The sequence below is a fragment of the Falco peregrinus genome, chromosome 2 (assembly GCF_023634155.1).
Source record: "Falco peregrinus isolate bFalPer1 chromosome 2, bFalPer1.pri, whole genome shotgun sequence".
In the NCBI taxonomy this organism is placed as follows: Eukaryota; Metazoa; Chordata; class Aves; order Falconiformes; family Falconidae; genus Falco; species Falco peregrinus.
Genome location: NC_073722.1, coordinates 100,921,446 through 100,938,210, shown reverse-complemented (window position 1 = coordinate 100,938,210; position 16,765 = coordinate 100,921,446). Strand labels below are relative to the sequence as shown.

Below are 16,765 nucleotides of genomic sequence, written 5' to 3'. Positions count from 1 at the left end.
TCTTCTGTGTATTTACCTAGCCTTTGGTTTTGGGCCCACACAGCTGTCAATACTCCAGTAATTATCAGAAGTCTTCCCTGCTTTTGTCTAACTCTGAGCCTTCACAAGCTCACATTGCCATAATTAATAAAGTCATGCTGACTTTAACAGTTTGAAGCACTCCCTGTGCTCCCTGAAGTCCCTGATGTCACAGGTCAGAAAGGGAAAAAGATCCTTTTTCCTGATATAATGCATCACACACAAACAGGACCCACTTTCCTCTTGTCACAGAGCGAGCAGCTTATCGGTCATTAGTACCTGTTTTCTTACGAGGCTCTCTGACATCCTCACCACTGTCCTAGGAAAGCTCTGAAAGCACTCACCCACCCTACAGGATTCCAAATACCCAATGTCAGGACAACTTGCCAGCTCTTCTCCAGGCACGGCTATGTTGCTGTGAAGTCCACTAAGGTGCTCCACTGTGCTGAAGTGGCTCTACTCTGCCTCACACAAACCCACTAGACTGGAGAAGACCCCTTCAAGTCAGAGAACACAGTGTTTGGAATAAGAACAGCAGTGCCAGACTAACACTGACATCATCATCAGCGGGAACATCCTTTTCACCTTCTCTCTCTGATGAATTCTTGCCTTCCTGACTCTATTCCTGATCACATGTGTGTGCAAGCAGATCAAGCGGAGAGCTTCATCTGCTTTTCCAGGTACACAACAGCAGACAGTACTCCCTGCCGGTTTGCCAACCACTGGATGATGACCCAAAGGCAACAGTGTGTCACAGAAAGAGAAACATGCTCACTAGCATTTTCTTCCATTCCCCAAAATGATCCATTCTCCTTCCCAGCACATTTGGTACTGGGCAGGAGATGTAAGCACTTACCTGCACCTCCATCCCCTCACCCAGGCCTTGCGATTCTGCTTCCCTTGAAGCGACAGGCTCTGTGCCCTCACAGGGGAGCACTGTCCTGCCAGCTTGCTGAGGAGGCACAGTCAGGCATTTCTTGTCTTGTGCAGTGTCTGATCCTTGTGGGGAAGCATCTAAAACCTGCACCAAGGAAGCACTGGGAGAGGAGAGGTGCGGCAGTGAAGAGGCTTCCTCTGGCAGAGATCGTACTGAGCTGTCATGGCTGGAGGAGTGATCAGTCAATTTGGCATCTGAGCTATCAGCAGGAACTTTTTGTCGATGCAGGAGTGCAGCTGTCTGGCGTGTGGGTGGGCTGCGTGCAGGCAGAGAGCCCCTGGGCTCTCCACGGGGCAGTCTAGAGGTAAAAGTGGTAGAAACAGCACAATCTGAAGGTGAAGAGTGGTGAGAGGCTTCCAGCAAGACCGAGGAAATCTGGGCTGGAACTGAATCCACTGACTCCCCATACAGAGACATCGTTCTCACAGAAACCTCCCGGCACACCTGGAACATCTGAAGCTGGGACAAGTCCACCAGGACACTCCCAGCCGTTGGAGAAGTAACTTCTATTGCCTGCAAGCAAAAAAATAGGGAGTAATTATTTACTGTGCATGGCTCAGCCCTTCTGAGAATGACAATTCCTGAACACAAAGTTAACGAAAGACCCCAAAGCTCTGGAGAGCAGGCATACAGAATTCTCACCCTTCTGCACAATATCAGGGAAGAATGAACAGCAAAGGTAAATTGTTACCACATTTGAGAAACTGAATATTCTATAAAACATGACTTTATTCCCTCCTACACCAGGTTTTAACTCTTCTTGTTCCCTACACTTTAAAAAAAGCTATCCCTTTTTCTGGCCTCTCTTTTGCCTACCTTCTCGGACTCCTCCTTTTCTGACCTATGTAACGAAAAAGCATTTCCACAATAGAAGAGCAATCATCCAACACAGCACCACTCTGTTTTGCACTGTGCTCCTTTGAACAGTTGTGGCTTGCCCCTCCCACGGCCAATAGCACAACATCCTATATGCAGAAGACTGCAGGCCACTTTTAATACAGAATATCTTTGGAGGTTCTTTACCAGTATTCATACAGGACCCTGGGGTGTCTGTATACCTCCCTCTTTTCCCTCTTTGCCTGTCCTTAATTTAAAAAATGGCTAGAGAACCCACAGTCCAGAGATAAGCCCCAAGTGGTGGCAAGGTTGAGTACTTGTACTCTCTCCATGTGCTATGGACTTACTGCTCATTGAGCTCGTCGTTTCCCAAAGGATCAAGCTAGTGCTTAGGGTGTGACAGAGGAGGCTGACACTAATTGTCCTGTTTTCCTAGTGAAGGGTCCTGCCACAGGAACCTTCCTAGCTTACTTATATCAAAACCACATCAAAAATCTGGATGGAACTCTTTTTTTGGGGTGCTTCAGTCAAAACAAACAGCCCAAGCATTGTTTCTTCTCTAATATCATTCCTTTCCAAGCCAAGGACTGTCACTGCCTCCTCCTGGCACGCTTCCTGCACCAGCCTCCAGCCACCCACCTACACAGACGTCAGCCTGGCATAGCGTCAGCACAATACCTTCTGCCCATCCGCATACACAGCATAACCGGTGACTCGGACTCCATTGGAAGATCCTTCGGCATCAATAGTGACAGGTAACCAGCTGATAACAAGGATACCTGGTGAGGGACCAGCTTCTACCTGGACATCCAAAGGAGCATCAGGTGTGCCTGTGAGAGACCAAACAGATTTTGCTCTTGCTTACCTGACAACAGCATAAAGCTAAACTAAACTCTGGTTAGAATCAAGGAGAAAGCTACCACACCAGACTTGCCACTGCAGAACTGTACTAGAATAGCTAGGCTAGTCTTGGGAAACGGTAGACAGAACCAGAGAAAGTAAGGTGCTCTTGTTCTGTGAAAGCTTTAATGCACAAAAAACAGAACTTTGCAAAAGTAGCTGAGGCCAAGATGCAGCAACCCTTAGAGCAAGGTCATGGCAAACCAGATCTTCCATGCCCTGAGAGGCATGCTGTTCAAATCAGCAAAGAAGATGTCTTCCCAGAGCAAATGAAAACAAAAGAGATAATAAATTTTTAAAATAAAGGAAGAAAAACATTAAGACAAAACAGTACAGCATCTCAGGCTTTAGGACCTAATAAACCTTGCTTCCCTTCACCCCAAGGCTTCATAGCGAAGTAATGACAGAGCGCACTGCTCCAAGCACTCCATGCACAGTGGCCATGGGCATGACTTCTCTGATACCTGCTAGTGGGGTAGTGAAGTGTATCACAGCTGAGTTCTGCTCCTGCCCCTCTGGGATCTCTTCCCAAGGTGTTTTCAAGGGCCGGGCCTCCAGCTTGGCAACATACTGAGTGCTTGGCTGCAGGTTGCGGAAGGTGTACCAGTAGACCCCAGGTTTTGTTATGTCACATTCCTCCCCATTGAGATACACTGCGTGGTTGTAATTGCTGTTGCAGGGAAGCCACATGACCTCTGCTGACGTGGCAGTGACACTTCTGACTTTCAGCATAGTTGGTGCCACACAAAAATCTTGCCCCACAAAGAAAGTGCATCGCAGTTTATCAGAACTGCCTTGCTCTGTCACAGTCTGCACAGATACACGGTAAGCCTTTGTCTTTAAATCCAGCTTCTCAATCACTGCTTTGGTCTGAAAGCCACTCTTCACATTTTGACGTAGCTCTTCATCCACATAGATGTTGTAGCTTTGTATGTCTGGGCAGCCAGCTGGCAAAAGTGGTGGTTCCCAGCCTACAACTATGCTTCTGGCAAGCTGCTTGATCAAAGTCAGTTTTCTTGGGTAAGGCACTGCTGTATGACTAACACGTTCCTCCTGGTCTCCTTCTGCTCTACTGGCCAATGGACTGATGCTACTCTCTTCAATGGAAAAATCACTCTTATCTCCACTGCTGGTGCTTGCACTGACAAAACTTTTCTCCTGGTATGAACTATGGGTGAGATCATTCAGCTCCAAAGGCAGAAACGTCATGAGGTCATCATCTGAAACTCGCTCAACAAAATTGGAGGGGACTAGCCCCCGCCGGCCATCCATCAGTTCCCCTAAACAAAAAACAGGAAACCTGTTACCACTGCACCTACCATTCAGCCTTCCAACCCATCCGTGAAGACAACGTGACAATGTCTACGCCAGGTCACAACTGCGCTGCAGTCAGGAATGAAAAAAAACAACCTCGGGGAGGTTATTCCTGGCAAAGTTTCCTGCATTTCACAGGGCTTCCCTAGTTAGATCCTAATGGTCACAGTGAGGAGCCACACCACTCCATACATTCCAGAGCCAACTAACTAGAAAGTTGTTTTGTGTAATTAGCTTAAGGGGTTTTCTTTCTTCATTATCCTACTTTTCCTGATCACAGCTCCTTTACTAACTTAAGTGTATTTTTCTAGCCTTCCCAAACTACGAAGATTGATGATTTAACATCTTCTCCCAGCCATACAGATTTGGGTTTTGTAGTACTTCCTCAAGAAAGTCCACCTTTCCAGCTCTGTATTCAGCTCTGGCCTTCCGTTTTAGTTCTCTCCTTTGTTATGCTAGCTTCCGTAACAAAGATGTCCCAAAAGGACCCATGGGGATGACTGATACCACAGCACTCTTGGTACGTGCAAGAACCGTCAAACCACGGTCAAAACAGCAGTGCGTAGGCATTGCACTTACTTTCCCCTTTCCACCTCTACCTACAGCAAATCAATTGAAAGCAGGGAAAGCAGAACACGTTAGTAAAGAATAACCTTTTATTCTTTAAACAATAAACAAACAAATAAATACATGAGAAGCTTAGAAATAGAAAGAAAGAAAGAAAGAAAGAAAGAGCCAGAAGAGTCAAAGAGCAAGCAGTGCAACATGGCATGCATTTGCCTCAGCTCTTGCAAAGCACCTCAGTAAATTAAGGTTCCTTCATCCCATTAAGTAAGCCAGGTCCACAAAGAAACTTCATTACAAATTTACAGTCCACAGTTCTTGGTTTTAATTCCATCTGCCTATTAGTCCACCAGGATCGTGTTTTCAAAGGTGCCAAAAGTGAAACACTGTATGACACCAAATGACATAACAACTGTAGTTCGGACTGCTTATTTTATACCCTCCTCTGCCAAAAGAGCAAGAGGTAGTTAAGACCACCAGCTGCTTACAATCTCTGCCTCACTATGAAGTTACTGGAAAGAGGGAAACAGACCATATGCAGAAGGTGCCCAGGGCACAGCTAGGGAGGAATCATGTGGGGATGAAACCTGGAGCTCTCCCAAAAGCAGTGGCAAAATTTCCACTGAAATCACTAGACCAGGATTTCATGTTCTAGACTCAATTTAATCATGACACAAATAAACCCTTTTCCAACAGAATCTGCTCTTGCCTCTAACAAACTAACTTTGGGTAGAAAACCTTTATCTTGAAGTGTCAAGATTCACTAAATTCCTCTCTTGTTTTTTTTAAGAGATCAACTTCCCACAGTAGTTTGGTCACATTTCATTCTACTAAAACGCACCTTCAAAGAAGCCATCTTCATCCATGTCTCCATAGATGTAAATATATTCACCAGCAGTCAGTGGAAGCTCTGCCTCTGGATTTTCATTAGGCCCATCAAAAGGATTGTAGCTGAAATATTTACAATATGAAGACTTACTTTGTATAGCAACTTTCACAGCAATACATTCAAACTGTGATGTTAGATCAGCTTACAATTCACTGGGACTGCATCCACTTTTTGCAAGTGGCAAATTCCACAGACAAAGGTCAATATTTTAGTTTAAGTTTCATAAATAACTAATAACATATTGTTCCATGTTCAAATAGCAGCTAGGAATAAGGTTTTGAGTAGCAGAACTGACATCTTGTGATGTCTGAAGGAACAGATCAGAGTGACTCAAGAAAGTGTTTAAGAGAAGATTTGAATTACCTGAGTGCCTGCTGTGTTTCTGAGCGTACTAAGTAGATAAGCTGTAGGACTCTGCACTTCTAAAACAGAAACCCTGAAATTCGCCTGCAGCCTTAACTATTTTATGTAGATATCTCTCTACATTTCATGCATTTGATAATTTTGACTGAAAACAAAAATAAATTTTTGAAAATGCCCAAAACTTGTAAGGTACACTTTACTTGCCATATGACTGTCATGGACAAGCACAGCACAGAATCTCAGAATTCCTGTCTTTAAAACCCTAAAGAATGAGCTGATCCGTGCAAGAACAACATTACATGAGTGAAAAAAAAGGTTTCTAGCCCTTTTTTTTTTTCCTTATAATTATCCAGCCCTCAGGATACAAGTTACAAAACACTCAGTGCTGTAACTCCATGTTTTGAACAGCAAGTCAAAAACTTCACTTAGCATGAAAACGGTAAATACACTGGTGATAGGATTTGGCCTCCAGGTAGTTCTAATGTGCCTACCCCAGTATTCTCAAGCTCATCAGAGGGCCTACCACAGGGAAATGCCTCATGAAAAACCTTTATCTTTGCAAGCACCTACTGCCAACTCCTGCTCTTTAGTCTTTAAAAGGGATTTCAACATTCCAAAGCAATGTTATCCCTCTGAGCTGAGCGAGACCTTATGGGCCGAAGACTCTGACATGGAAGACACAGATCACATTTGACCTGCTCCTCACAAGCACAGAATTATCTGAGTTCTCTTCCTCCCAGTCTACAGTGTAACCTCATAGACCACAAGAAATGATCCAGTACCTGTACCGAGCTAAGAACACCTGGAGCTTTGCAGGGCCTTGGCTGCCTGGCTCAGGCATTAGAGAGATACTGTCAACATCCAGTTCTTCCATTTCACTTGCAGTGTCCACCTAAAAACATTGAAGATGAAGGATATGATAAGGCCCAAATCAGAGTAAAGGAACACTCAAAGGGTTCAAACACCGATCAACAAGTCCCCTAAGATCATGTACGGTGTCAGTCTGGCCACCAGGCTAAAGACCACCTGGCAGAATGACTTTTAAGGTGAAAAAGTAGTAATAAGAGGCAACACCTCCAAGCTGCAACTTCAGAGGTTCCAGTCAAACACCAGGAAAAACTCCTTGCCCAGGTGCGTGATGCAGCTTTGAGACAGGTTCCCACTGAGGTGGGGGATCTCCATTCGTGGAGAGCCTCAGCTAGACAAAGCCATGGCCACACTGATCTAGTGTTGGTGATAGGCCACTGGAGTAGGAGATTGGAGAGACGCTTGGAGAGGCGTCTTCCACCCTACATATCCGTAATTCAGTATATTCATTTCTTGCTACCTCTAAATGGTAGCTGTCCATGTGTGCAACATAAATGGCAACCTGTACAAAGGAGACCTTACAGTTTTATTAGACGTCTAGGTCTCTTAAGTGCTTTTGTTCAGGCAGTTCCCCTCCGGCACCTGTAAATACTTCAATATAATGTGTATGTACTTTCAGAACACCAGGTAGAGCTTTGGTTGGACCTGGTAGGGCCACCAAACAGCTGGCTCTGATAACATCCAGTAGCACATGCTGCAGGAAAGCATACAAGAGACAGGGCAAACATGAAACTCCTCTTCCCCATATTGTCTCTCACTTTCCAACAATTGGCTGCTTACAGACTTCCTAAGCTGGAGGCTGCACCCTGAATGCATTTGGTGGCTACTAGCAGAAGAATCTTTGAGAAATTTGTCTCAGTCTTTTTGATCCCAGTGACGTTTTGGAATTTTACATCCAGTGGCAATGAGTTATATAATAAAATCATACTTCTTGAGGAAATGCAGTTCCTTTGTGTTTCTTTGAAATGGTGCCAATGAACCAATTCAAGCTGCTTTTTTCAAGCAGACCTCAAGGATGAACACCCATTGAAGGCACCGGAATACAAAGTAGGTGTTTTCTAGTATATGAACTGCCAAACTTAATCTCTGAAAGAGTTCAGAGCACTTTTTCAATGCAATGTACTCCTTGTAAGGCAATCCTGCATCATGTCCTAGGATAACAAACACCTGCACCCTGTTAACACCCAAAGACAGACCCAAATGGAGTAGCTTTTAGTAGCCTGGCTAACACTCTGGAATGTTCCCATAACCATGTGTTGCTGAAGCCAAACACTCTACACACTGGCTCTTTTCCAAGGACACCACACTGATCTCTATAAGCACTACTTGCCTTATCTCTCCATGGAGGCACAGTGGCTTCCAAGCTTTCTCTTGAACCAAAAAAATATTAATTTTTCCCACTACAGAATTGATAGCAGTCACATACTTGTTCCTCCACAGGTGTGACATTCACTTTGCCTCTGAACCTGACAGCTTCTCAGAGCTCTTACACAGTGGTAGGCGCTGCCTGCCACAGCAGCATCCCTTCCTTCGTGCCCTGGCCTCAGTGGCTCAAGACTTGAGTGTCCTCCACAGGTACAATGAGGCACTCCATGTGGCCTTGAAGATTTGCATGCCCAGGAAACAGCAGTGGACCAAAGGAGCAAAAGTTGCTTCCCGTGCCATCACAGCCAGCCCCACCCACAACACTTCCTTACCCTAAACTGTCACATGAAGTGATATACAGCAGAGAGTACGAAAGACTGTGTAAGTGAACCCTACAGTACAATGTAAGAGCTCCTGGGGAGAAGCAACAACTGTCTATGAGATCTTGGTGACACAAACAAGCAAAGTCTATTCATTTTGTCCCTCTGCTAGCACAAACTGAGCATCTTTTTATGGTTTCTTTCACAAAGTAAAATTTTAATACCTAAAAGCATGCAAAGAAGTTTGAGCCCCTCATACAGAGCTCAAGGCCAAAAACCATCTGAAATCAAGGCCAGAAAAAAACTGGACACAGTTCCTCAGCATGCTAAAAATAACAGTTTGTAGCCTTTGTGTGTTTTAGCAGTAGCTGAGATGTCACAAGAAAGCTTAGCAGGAGCTTTCCCACACTTCCCACCAATGGACCTCTCCATACTGCTCCTTCTCCAAGGCCCCAGCACTGTCTGCTCTGTTGTTTCCTTCCTGGAGCACAGCAATTATGTTCAAATGAGTATTACAGACACTGGCATGCAAGGCCCCTTCAATTTTTTCCTACAGCTTTTCTCTTGTTTTTCCCACTTTTTCCAGGCAGCCAGGAGGGAATGAATGCAACTTTACCAGTGCTCTCAGCAATGCATTTATTCCCTTGTGGCTAGAAAGCACAGGCCGCAGAGGGGGCTCCCATACTGACCTCTGGAGTTGGGGAGGATTTTGGACTGTTCTGCATGGATTCTGATTTTGAAGAGTTTGACTGAGATTCCACTTTCTTGGCTTGTCTCTGAGAACTGGTAGCAGCAACTGGGGAGCCAACAGTGGCATCAGGCGCCCGCTGTGATGACTCAAACTCATCAGTCTCTTCATTCTGAACCTTCTTAGCACTCTGGTGAGTAAGCAATCCAGGAACAGTTGACTCTGCCATAAAATAATCTGTCCATTACTTTTAGCGACAGGCAGAATACAAGATCAGCAGTGAGCAACACAATGCGCAAACACCCTTTAATGCTCAGGTCTCTAAAAATGTGACTCATTTAACAGCGCAACAGACTGGACACCCCGGGCTCTCTTTGGTCAGACAAATGCCAAGTTCTCTTTATGACTACAAAATGAACCACAAGAGAGACAGAGGTCTCAAAAATTAACTGAACATTTGAATTATTTTCTTTACACCTTTCCATTTACACAAGTAACAACTCATTTGTCAAAACACTTGCGGGCATCTCCAGTAATTACCCTTCTCCCAGTGGGGCTGTGGGGTAGAGCTGCAGAGGGCAAGAGGAAACTCAGAAGTCACCAGTGTAGAGGTGAGAAGGTCGATTTTTCCTGTTTGAAGCCGGAACTCTTTGAGTTCTTGAGACAGGAGGCTGAACTGCTCTGTTTGGCTGCGGCACTGGTCTTCTAGATCTTTCACTCGGGCCTGACGGGAGAGACACAAGATGAGGGAAAAACTCATACCAAAACCACCACAGAGGCTCCAAACAGCATTTCCCTTTGCCATGTCTTTTCAGTGGGTCTCGGATTCCCAGGAAGCTAAAAGGTGTGCCATGCCCAGGAATGGTCATTAGGAGCCGTCAGCTCCACACCTAAACCGTCTTTGAAAACCCGAGCCTCATCATCTATGAGGACCTTGACTGCAAGTTCAATTAGGCATTACCCCTGAAATTCTGAGTCTGAACTTCAATATCCTATCCAAGTCCTGCACAAGACCAGATGAGATAAGTCAAAGATAAAGAAGCCTTGAAAAGAAAAAAGATTGAAAAGCTTTGCTTGCTTATTGGAGCATTAAAATCGCACCTCCAAAGGAATTGCTCTCCCAGTGCTCCATTTGGTCCATCACTCCCGAGGCTCTCAAAACCCTACCCTGGCCTGGCCTCCTCACCATTCTGGGCAGGACTCCTGATTGTCCCTCCAGATCTCAGCTCCTCCAGGGGCTAGGAAGGGCAGAGAGTACTGGCACCCTGGTCCATGCTGCAGAACACTTCTTTGATGCAGGCAGCCCACACACTTTGCCACCAGGTCCCACAGGGATGACGCTCCAGGAAAATGCATGCTGAGTACAAGAAAGCTACATCTCAGCAAGATGAGATGCAGGAAAGCCTTAGAGAAGAAATACTATGGAAAAGGAGGGACACATTCGTAATAGAGAACCACTCGTATTTTCCAGTATTCTCTTTCTACCATCTCTGCATCTTCCCCTTCCAAAATATTACCGAGTCCTGGCTGTCCTTGCACATCCCCACATACTCCCTAGTTGTAGGCACACCAATTCCCAGGAGAAGGCAACTGCTTCCTTCCCTCTTCTCACTCTTCCACCATGCAACAACCTTACTCTGCCTTCTTAGACAGGTATCCTGTGTAGGCCCTGCTCATGCACTTCAGGTAATGAGTAAACAAAAAACATTAGGGCTGGATAGGAATATATCACCTAATCAGTTCTTCAACTGAGTTAATGCAGACAATATTTAATTAGGCACTAGTGCATCTGGTTGAGGTGCAGACTCTGCCTTGCAAGAGTTGACAGTTGTACCCTTTTTTCTCTTTAGGCTGAGATCACACCAGGCTTTGCAGTCACTCATCTCATCATTTTGTGTAGGTAAGATGCAACAAAATAGATGACTGCATTGTGCTCTTCAAAATTTTCCATTCTACAAAAAGCATTTGAAGTGTCTTTTTCTTCTTCCAAATCAAAAAATAAATCATGCCTTGAAATATTAAGTAAGACAACAAGTCTGATTTTTAGGGAGCTCTAAAAATAACACATCTAACCTGGAAAAAGCTTTCTTTCTGGTCTCAGAGTACCACAATATCCTTCTAGCCCACTCCCTAACTTACATGGGTGCATGCATTTTTATTTTATTGTGACAGGTCTGTTTCGAACATGTCAGTTTATCACCTATTTCCTTCACAACTAGCTAGGTGCTCTAGGTCTTTAAGGGAAGCCTCTGAAATCTGGCAAGAAGTAACTGCCGCTGAACTGAAAGACAGTATCAGATGCCATGAGCAACTTCCAGAAGTGTCTGCATTTTCCACTCAAAGCCAACTCCTTGTTCACTAAGTCATGTTGTACAGAGTCCCCCTGCAATCATGAGTGTTTGAATTTACTTACAGGTAAGATTTTTTGCATAAATGCTTCTCCCCTATGCATAACATCTTAATAAAGAAAAGAAACCATGAACAGTTGCACTGGGTCGAGGTAGGGTTTTCTCTAGACCAACATCTGTCCCCAGTCCCACCCTGGGACACGGCCTATGACAAGAGACAGGTTACAGAACAACTGCAGGACCACAGAGGGTTTTCCTATATTGTCTGGAGACCTGAGCCAGTAGATGCATCTGGAATATTGTGTTTAATAGCACTAATAGCATCCTAATAGTTCCTTGGTTCTGTAAATGTATTAATCACAGTTTAAATCCATTTATACTGGTGGCCAAGTAAATAGCCTAGGTAATCCACAGTTTAATTCTGAGATACCTAATTGGTCAGGTGTCTTTTAGATCTTGTGTTATTCAAAACAACGTACAAACATCTCTTAAATATTACTACCACATCACACACAAAGCGCACTTCTGTGGACTACTTGCAGAGGTTCACACACAGCTGAGTAAGCAGCAAGTTTTCAGGGAAGTTCTAGGAGATGGGGGGATAAGGAAGAGGAGCCTAAGGACACAGCCAGGAGCTTCAGGGAACCAGCAGGAATCAAGCCCCAGACACAGAAGAGGTAGGAGACTTCTGTGTCTATGCCCAACCCAAAAGGAGGAAAGAAAGGACCCTCACACCAACCGAGACTGAGTACCATGATTACCAGAAGAGGCTGCAAGAGCAGGGAGCAGAGCCTGGTGGGGTCAGTTTAACAATCAGTTCAGGAACTTACTCTCATTTTCCACACCAAGCTAAACCCAACCACCATCAGCTCAGCCCTGTCCTCTTAGACACTCTCCTTCTGGGCTGTGCTATTACACTTCTCCTACAGATGACACTCCTTCATCCAGATGTCCCTTGTTACCCTTCTCCATATCTTCTGCTGTATGTTTTTGAGATCAGAGAATCACCATTTTGCTAGAGGGAACTCTACAGACCTACAGTCCAAACTCCTGCTCAAAGAAGGGCTAACACCAAAGGGATTAAAGAACATCTGTAACTCCACATAGATGTGGGTGCTACTTCTACAGGATGTGGGCATACCCCAGTAATGTCCTTGAGCTGTTCCCAATTCCCTTCCTAAAAGTTCCAAACACTGTACTTGCCTTTTTGACCAGACTTGTGAATTAGGCTGACATTTTAAAAAAATCACCCTACCTCAAACATTGCATTTTCTGTCACAACAGGTAAGTCAGAGCCCACCACTGTGCACATTTAGGAATGGCTGCTTCTCCTCCATGTGCACAGTCAGTGTTACCTGTCATTTAATCTCCCTGTTGCTCATGAGATCTTCTCACAGCTCTCTGCAGTCACATCTGAAGGTGACTGCTGAAAGCAGTTTTCTATCAGCTACAAACCTCACCACTCCCAAATCATTTGTGAATAGGCTGGCTAGCACAACTCCCAGACTATAACTTCATCAGTTACTGCCTCTTCTGTGAAAACTATTATTCACAATCTCAACTTCCCATCTTCCAACCAATTACAAAGCCAGCAGGACCTGTCTTTTTCTTTCACTTTCATTTGCAATGCTAACTACCATTGCTTTTGGGTTTTGAAGGAAAGTCTTCACTCTTGGACTGCAAGTAGTTCCCAAAAGACCTTTAAATTTATGCAACACATGGAGAAAGTGCACAGTTGGACAATTGTAAAAATCTGGAAATGCCAAAAAAATAAAGCTCCTAATTCTAATTGGTCAAGAAAGCAAAGCGTTTAAACAGAAAAGCAGCTGCTCCATCAAACTCATAGGTGGTAGCTCCTTTAATTACATTTCTTTCTTGGAGGTGACACTCTTGCAATCTTTTCCAGAGTATAGTTAAAACAAGAACATCAAGCAACTGTCAAAGTCAGGACAGAGGAGAAAAATGTCCTGTTTGACAGGATTATAGCAGTACCTGCATGCAATCCAAAGTACTCTGGTAGCAAGAAAAGCAAAAAGATATAAAACCACATCAGCAGTTACACTAGCCAAATATCAACAATCTGCCAAAGATAACCCAGCCCTCAGTTTGAATGAAATTGTTTTCTCACCGACTTACAGTGTTTGCCTTGTTCCATACTGAGATTCCCACCAGCATCTGCTTGCTAAACAAAAGCCAAATCCCGCATACCAAATGCATGTGTAAGACAACCGCGCACTTTTTGAGGTCCTGCAAATCACAATATGCTTTGAGTGCCAGCACCAAATTTCAAGCCCTCTTTTCCCAGCACATTGCAACCACCCATAAAATCAATGGAATGGACACCTTGTGTCCAGAACTTTCCCCAGGTCTGAGACCAAGGAGTTCTAAGAATCAAGGCACAACTCAGAACCTGGCTTTGACATGATTTCAAGCAGCTAACAGCCTGCTCAGTCACACACCCTGCTCCTACGTCAGGGAAAACAGGCAAAGTTTCTGTTCACCGTATTTCCCAATAAAATTCTATACTGTATTCCTCAAATCAGGCTGGTGCCCTTTGCATCTCTGCAGTGCAAAAGGCAGTTGAGAATCTTGTCTCACGAACTTTGTAACCACTACTGAACTCCTCCATTCCCATGACTATACCCTCGAGGTTTCTTTTCTAAGCTGAGACAATCCTTCTATCCATGGTATTTCTGCACACAGAAACCATCCCATACCTCTACTTACCGCCATCACTGCCTTATCACACAACTACAGAACAGCCGAGGCTGGAAGGCAGCTCTGGAGATCCCCTAGGTCAACTCCCTCAGCTCACAGCAGAGTCAGCTACAGCAGGTTGCAGAGAGCTTTGTCTCGTTGAGTTTTGAACATTTCCAAGGAGGGAGACTCTACTTACGACAACCATGTGACTGAACTCTTCCAACAGAAAAACAGACCACACTCATTTTTCATTAATACTACATCAAAAAGCAATCCAAACATATGTAAAAATGACAATACGCAATGTAAGCGCCCCAAACCCCTAATTTTGCCCTACGCTGATGTTCTGGAATGACTGTGATTATAGTTAAGGCATTTAAATAACTGTTGCTCCACATTAAACTAGCTTTTAATGACAATTTCTTTTTCTTCAGTCCACCTGGTGTCATTGACTTACAACATCTCTGTACCAGTAACATGAAAGCAAGAATATTTAACTGATGAGGCCCTTGCACAAGAACATGACTGGCCTCTCAACACAGAACAAAATGACTGTTCCTTTCTTCCTTTACACAGGTAGATGTTTAATATAAACCTTAGCAGCTTCTCCAATCCTTCAGTGGATTAGTTCAGGAAGCATTTGGCAATCATCAAACCTCCCTTTCCTTAAAGGCTGCTAAGAAGCCAGCTAAACACCAACTGACATAAGAGCAGCACCCGTATCAGCTCTGAACCTCTCTGCAGCTGAAAGCAGATGTCCCAGAAAGGACACGGCAACAGGGTAATAATTAACGTCACTTCCCCACGATATTCACCCCGCCTGCAACAACTTCAACCCCATTCAGTAGAAGCCCAGCACTCTTGGGCTCTACAGTTCAGATACAGATCAGGCCCCCTTCAAAGGAGATGTTATTTGCAGCCATGGAGCAATCTCCTCTGTCAAGGACACTTACCACCTCACTTCACTCTCCTGGGCTCCTAACAGCCACAGAGCTGCTGCACAGCAGTGGACACAGGCAATTCAGACTGACACCTCTGATTTTAAGTCACCACTACAGACGGGGCCACGGCCTCACACGGCCTCATTAGCACGAGATCTCACTGTCCAGGTGCTGTACAGCGAGGCATTCTGCTTGGTCTCAGATGGTTTAGTATTCAGAGAACCTCAGTGGACTGAGAGAGCAGAAGCTGCCCTATTTGCCATAACACCTAACACAACTTCCTGGCAGCTACTACATCACCACATTAAGTTCCAGGGTTGGGTGCTCTGCCTTTGCAGCTCCAGGAATCCACAGCCAAGGTTTTCTCCAAACTCATCCTGATAAACACCAAGATAAAGCACATCCAAAACTAAAACAGTGCTCATCACATCTGCTGCATCACCATTAAGCTGTCTGCCACCACAGCAAAGCATACTCTGTGTGGGTGTCAGAGCATGTGCACAGCTGATGCCAGCCCAGCAAATGGGACAAGGGAGCTGCCTCAAACTTCACCACTTATTATGCTCCAGCAAAGGCCACATTTCTCCTTTTTTTTCCCTAATAAAAAGCACAGAGCACGTACACACAACAGAGATTTCAGATCACACGGATGCAAGTATTCTTTCTGCCTGCACACAATCCTGGAAAACGGAGCAGGCAGATCTGAGATTGGTTACTTAACACATCCCTCGAAGAGTTTCTGGGCACAATCTGAACAAAGTAACCTGTCCAAGGACTGAGCAGGCCAGGATTTAAACCCCTAAAACTTTGATCCCAGAAACTACTCTGCAAGCACAACCAATACTTGTTTACAGCAGCAATATGTTGCATCTAATCAAGACATTAAAGCGTTTTGCTCAAGAATCAAAAAAAAACCAGGGCATCAAGAAAGCTGACATTAAGAACAAAAGATACCAAATCTGAAGCAACTAATCAATCTTGTTTTCTTCTGTCTTACCTCTAGAAGTTGTACTGCTCCTTCATGTTCTCTTTTTGCCTCTGCCTGCGCCTAAGAAGAAAGAAGCAGAGCAAATAAGAAAGCGGCCTACTTAAGTTCACTTCTGCTATCACCACCACCTTGATAGACCATTACAGGTTTACAACACCATACACTCTGAAAGCATCTTTGGTCTTTGAACAAAGAGCAGTGCAAGATCAGAACTGCCATTCATGAGAAAAGCCTTTCACTTTGCTCAGGTACCAGAGTTTGCCTAGAGGCAGAGACACTCTTCCCTGGTTTACTTTATCCTGTAAGCTCACGTATACCTCCTCCATACACTACACTTCCAAGGAAACAAGGTTATGCTCCCTCCCGGCTTCTTGTGCACCTGCTTGCTGGCAGAGCATGGGAAACTTGAAAAGTCCTTGATTTGAAGTAACCACTACTTAGCAACAACTGAAACATCAGTGTGTAATCAACATGATTCTCACACTAAATCGAAAACACAGCATTGTACCACCTACTAAGCAGAAAACTTATCCCAGCCAAAACCAGGACAAAGAATCACATCAGTTTCCACAGGATTCAGAGAGCGAAACATCCATTCTCTCACACACTGCAAACCTGCTGCAACCGTCTGACTTCCTCTTGCTTCTCCTGCAGGACTAGCAGTGCTTCCTTGTGCTCGACTTCCAGCTGCTGCCTTCGCTCAGCCACATTTCTCATGTGCTGCAG

General features: G+C 44.7%; 1 protein-coding gene across 12 annotated transcripts in view; it reads right to left on the bottom strand.

Annotated features, from left to right (window-relative positions):
* The window catches only part of TSPOAP1 (TSPO associated protein 1), a 70,576-nt gene that overhangs the window by 23,258 nt on the left and 30,553 nt on the right, over window positions 1-16,765 (bottom strand). For 10 of the 12 annotated variants that reach the window (XR_008746111.1, XM_055797616.1, XM_055797613.1 and 7 more), the window contains 10 exons: window positions 16,655-16,759; window positions 16,049-16,099; window positions 13,403-13,423; window positions 9,603-9,786; window positions 9,064-9,284; window positions 6,605-6,714; window positions 5,412-5,521; window positions 3,157-3,972; window positions 2,471-2,622; window positions 875-1,468 (listed from right to left, as the gene is read on the bottom strand). Coding sequence is in view for 11 of the 12 variants with exons in the window: in XM_055797616.1 (XP_055653591.1) it covers window positions 875-1,468; window positions 2,471-2,622; window positions 3,157-3,972; window positions 5,412-5,521; window positions 6,605-6,714; window positions 9,064-9,284; window positions 9,603-9,786; window positions 13,403-13,423; window positions 16,049-16,099; window positions 16,655-16,759 (2,364 nt within the window). In the remaining variant the exon portion in view is untranslated. The remainder of the gene's footprint in view (window positions 1-874; window positions 1,469-2,470; window positions 2,623-3,156; window positions 3,973-5,411; window positions 5,522-6,604; window positions 6,715-9,063; window positions 9,285-9,602; window positions 9,787-13,402; window positions 13,424-16,048; window positions 16,100-16,654; window positions 16,760-16,765) is intronic. The other 2 variants (XM_055797618.1, XM_055797610.1) reach the window with 2 other exon arrangements.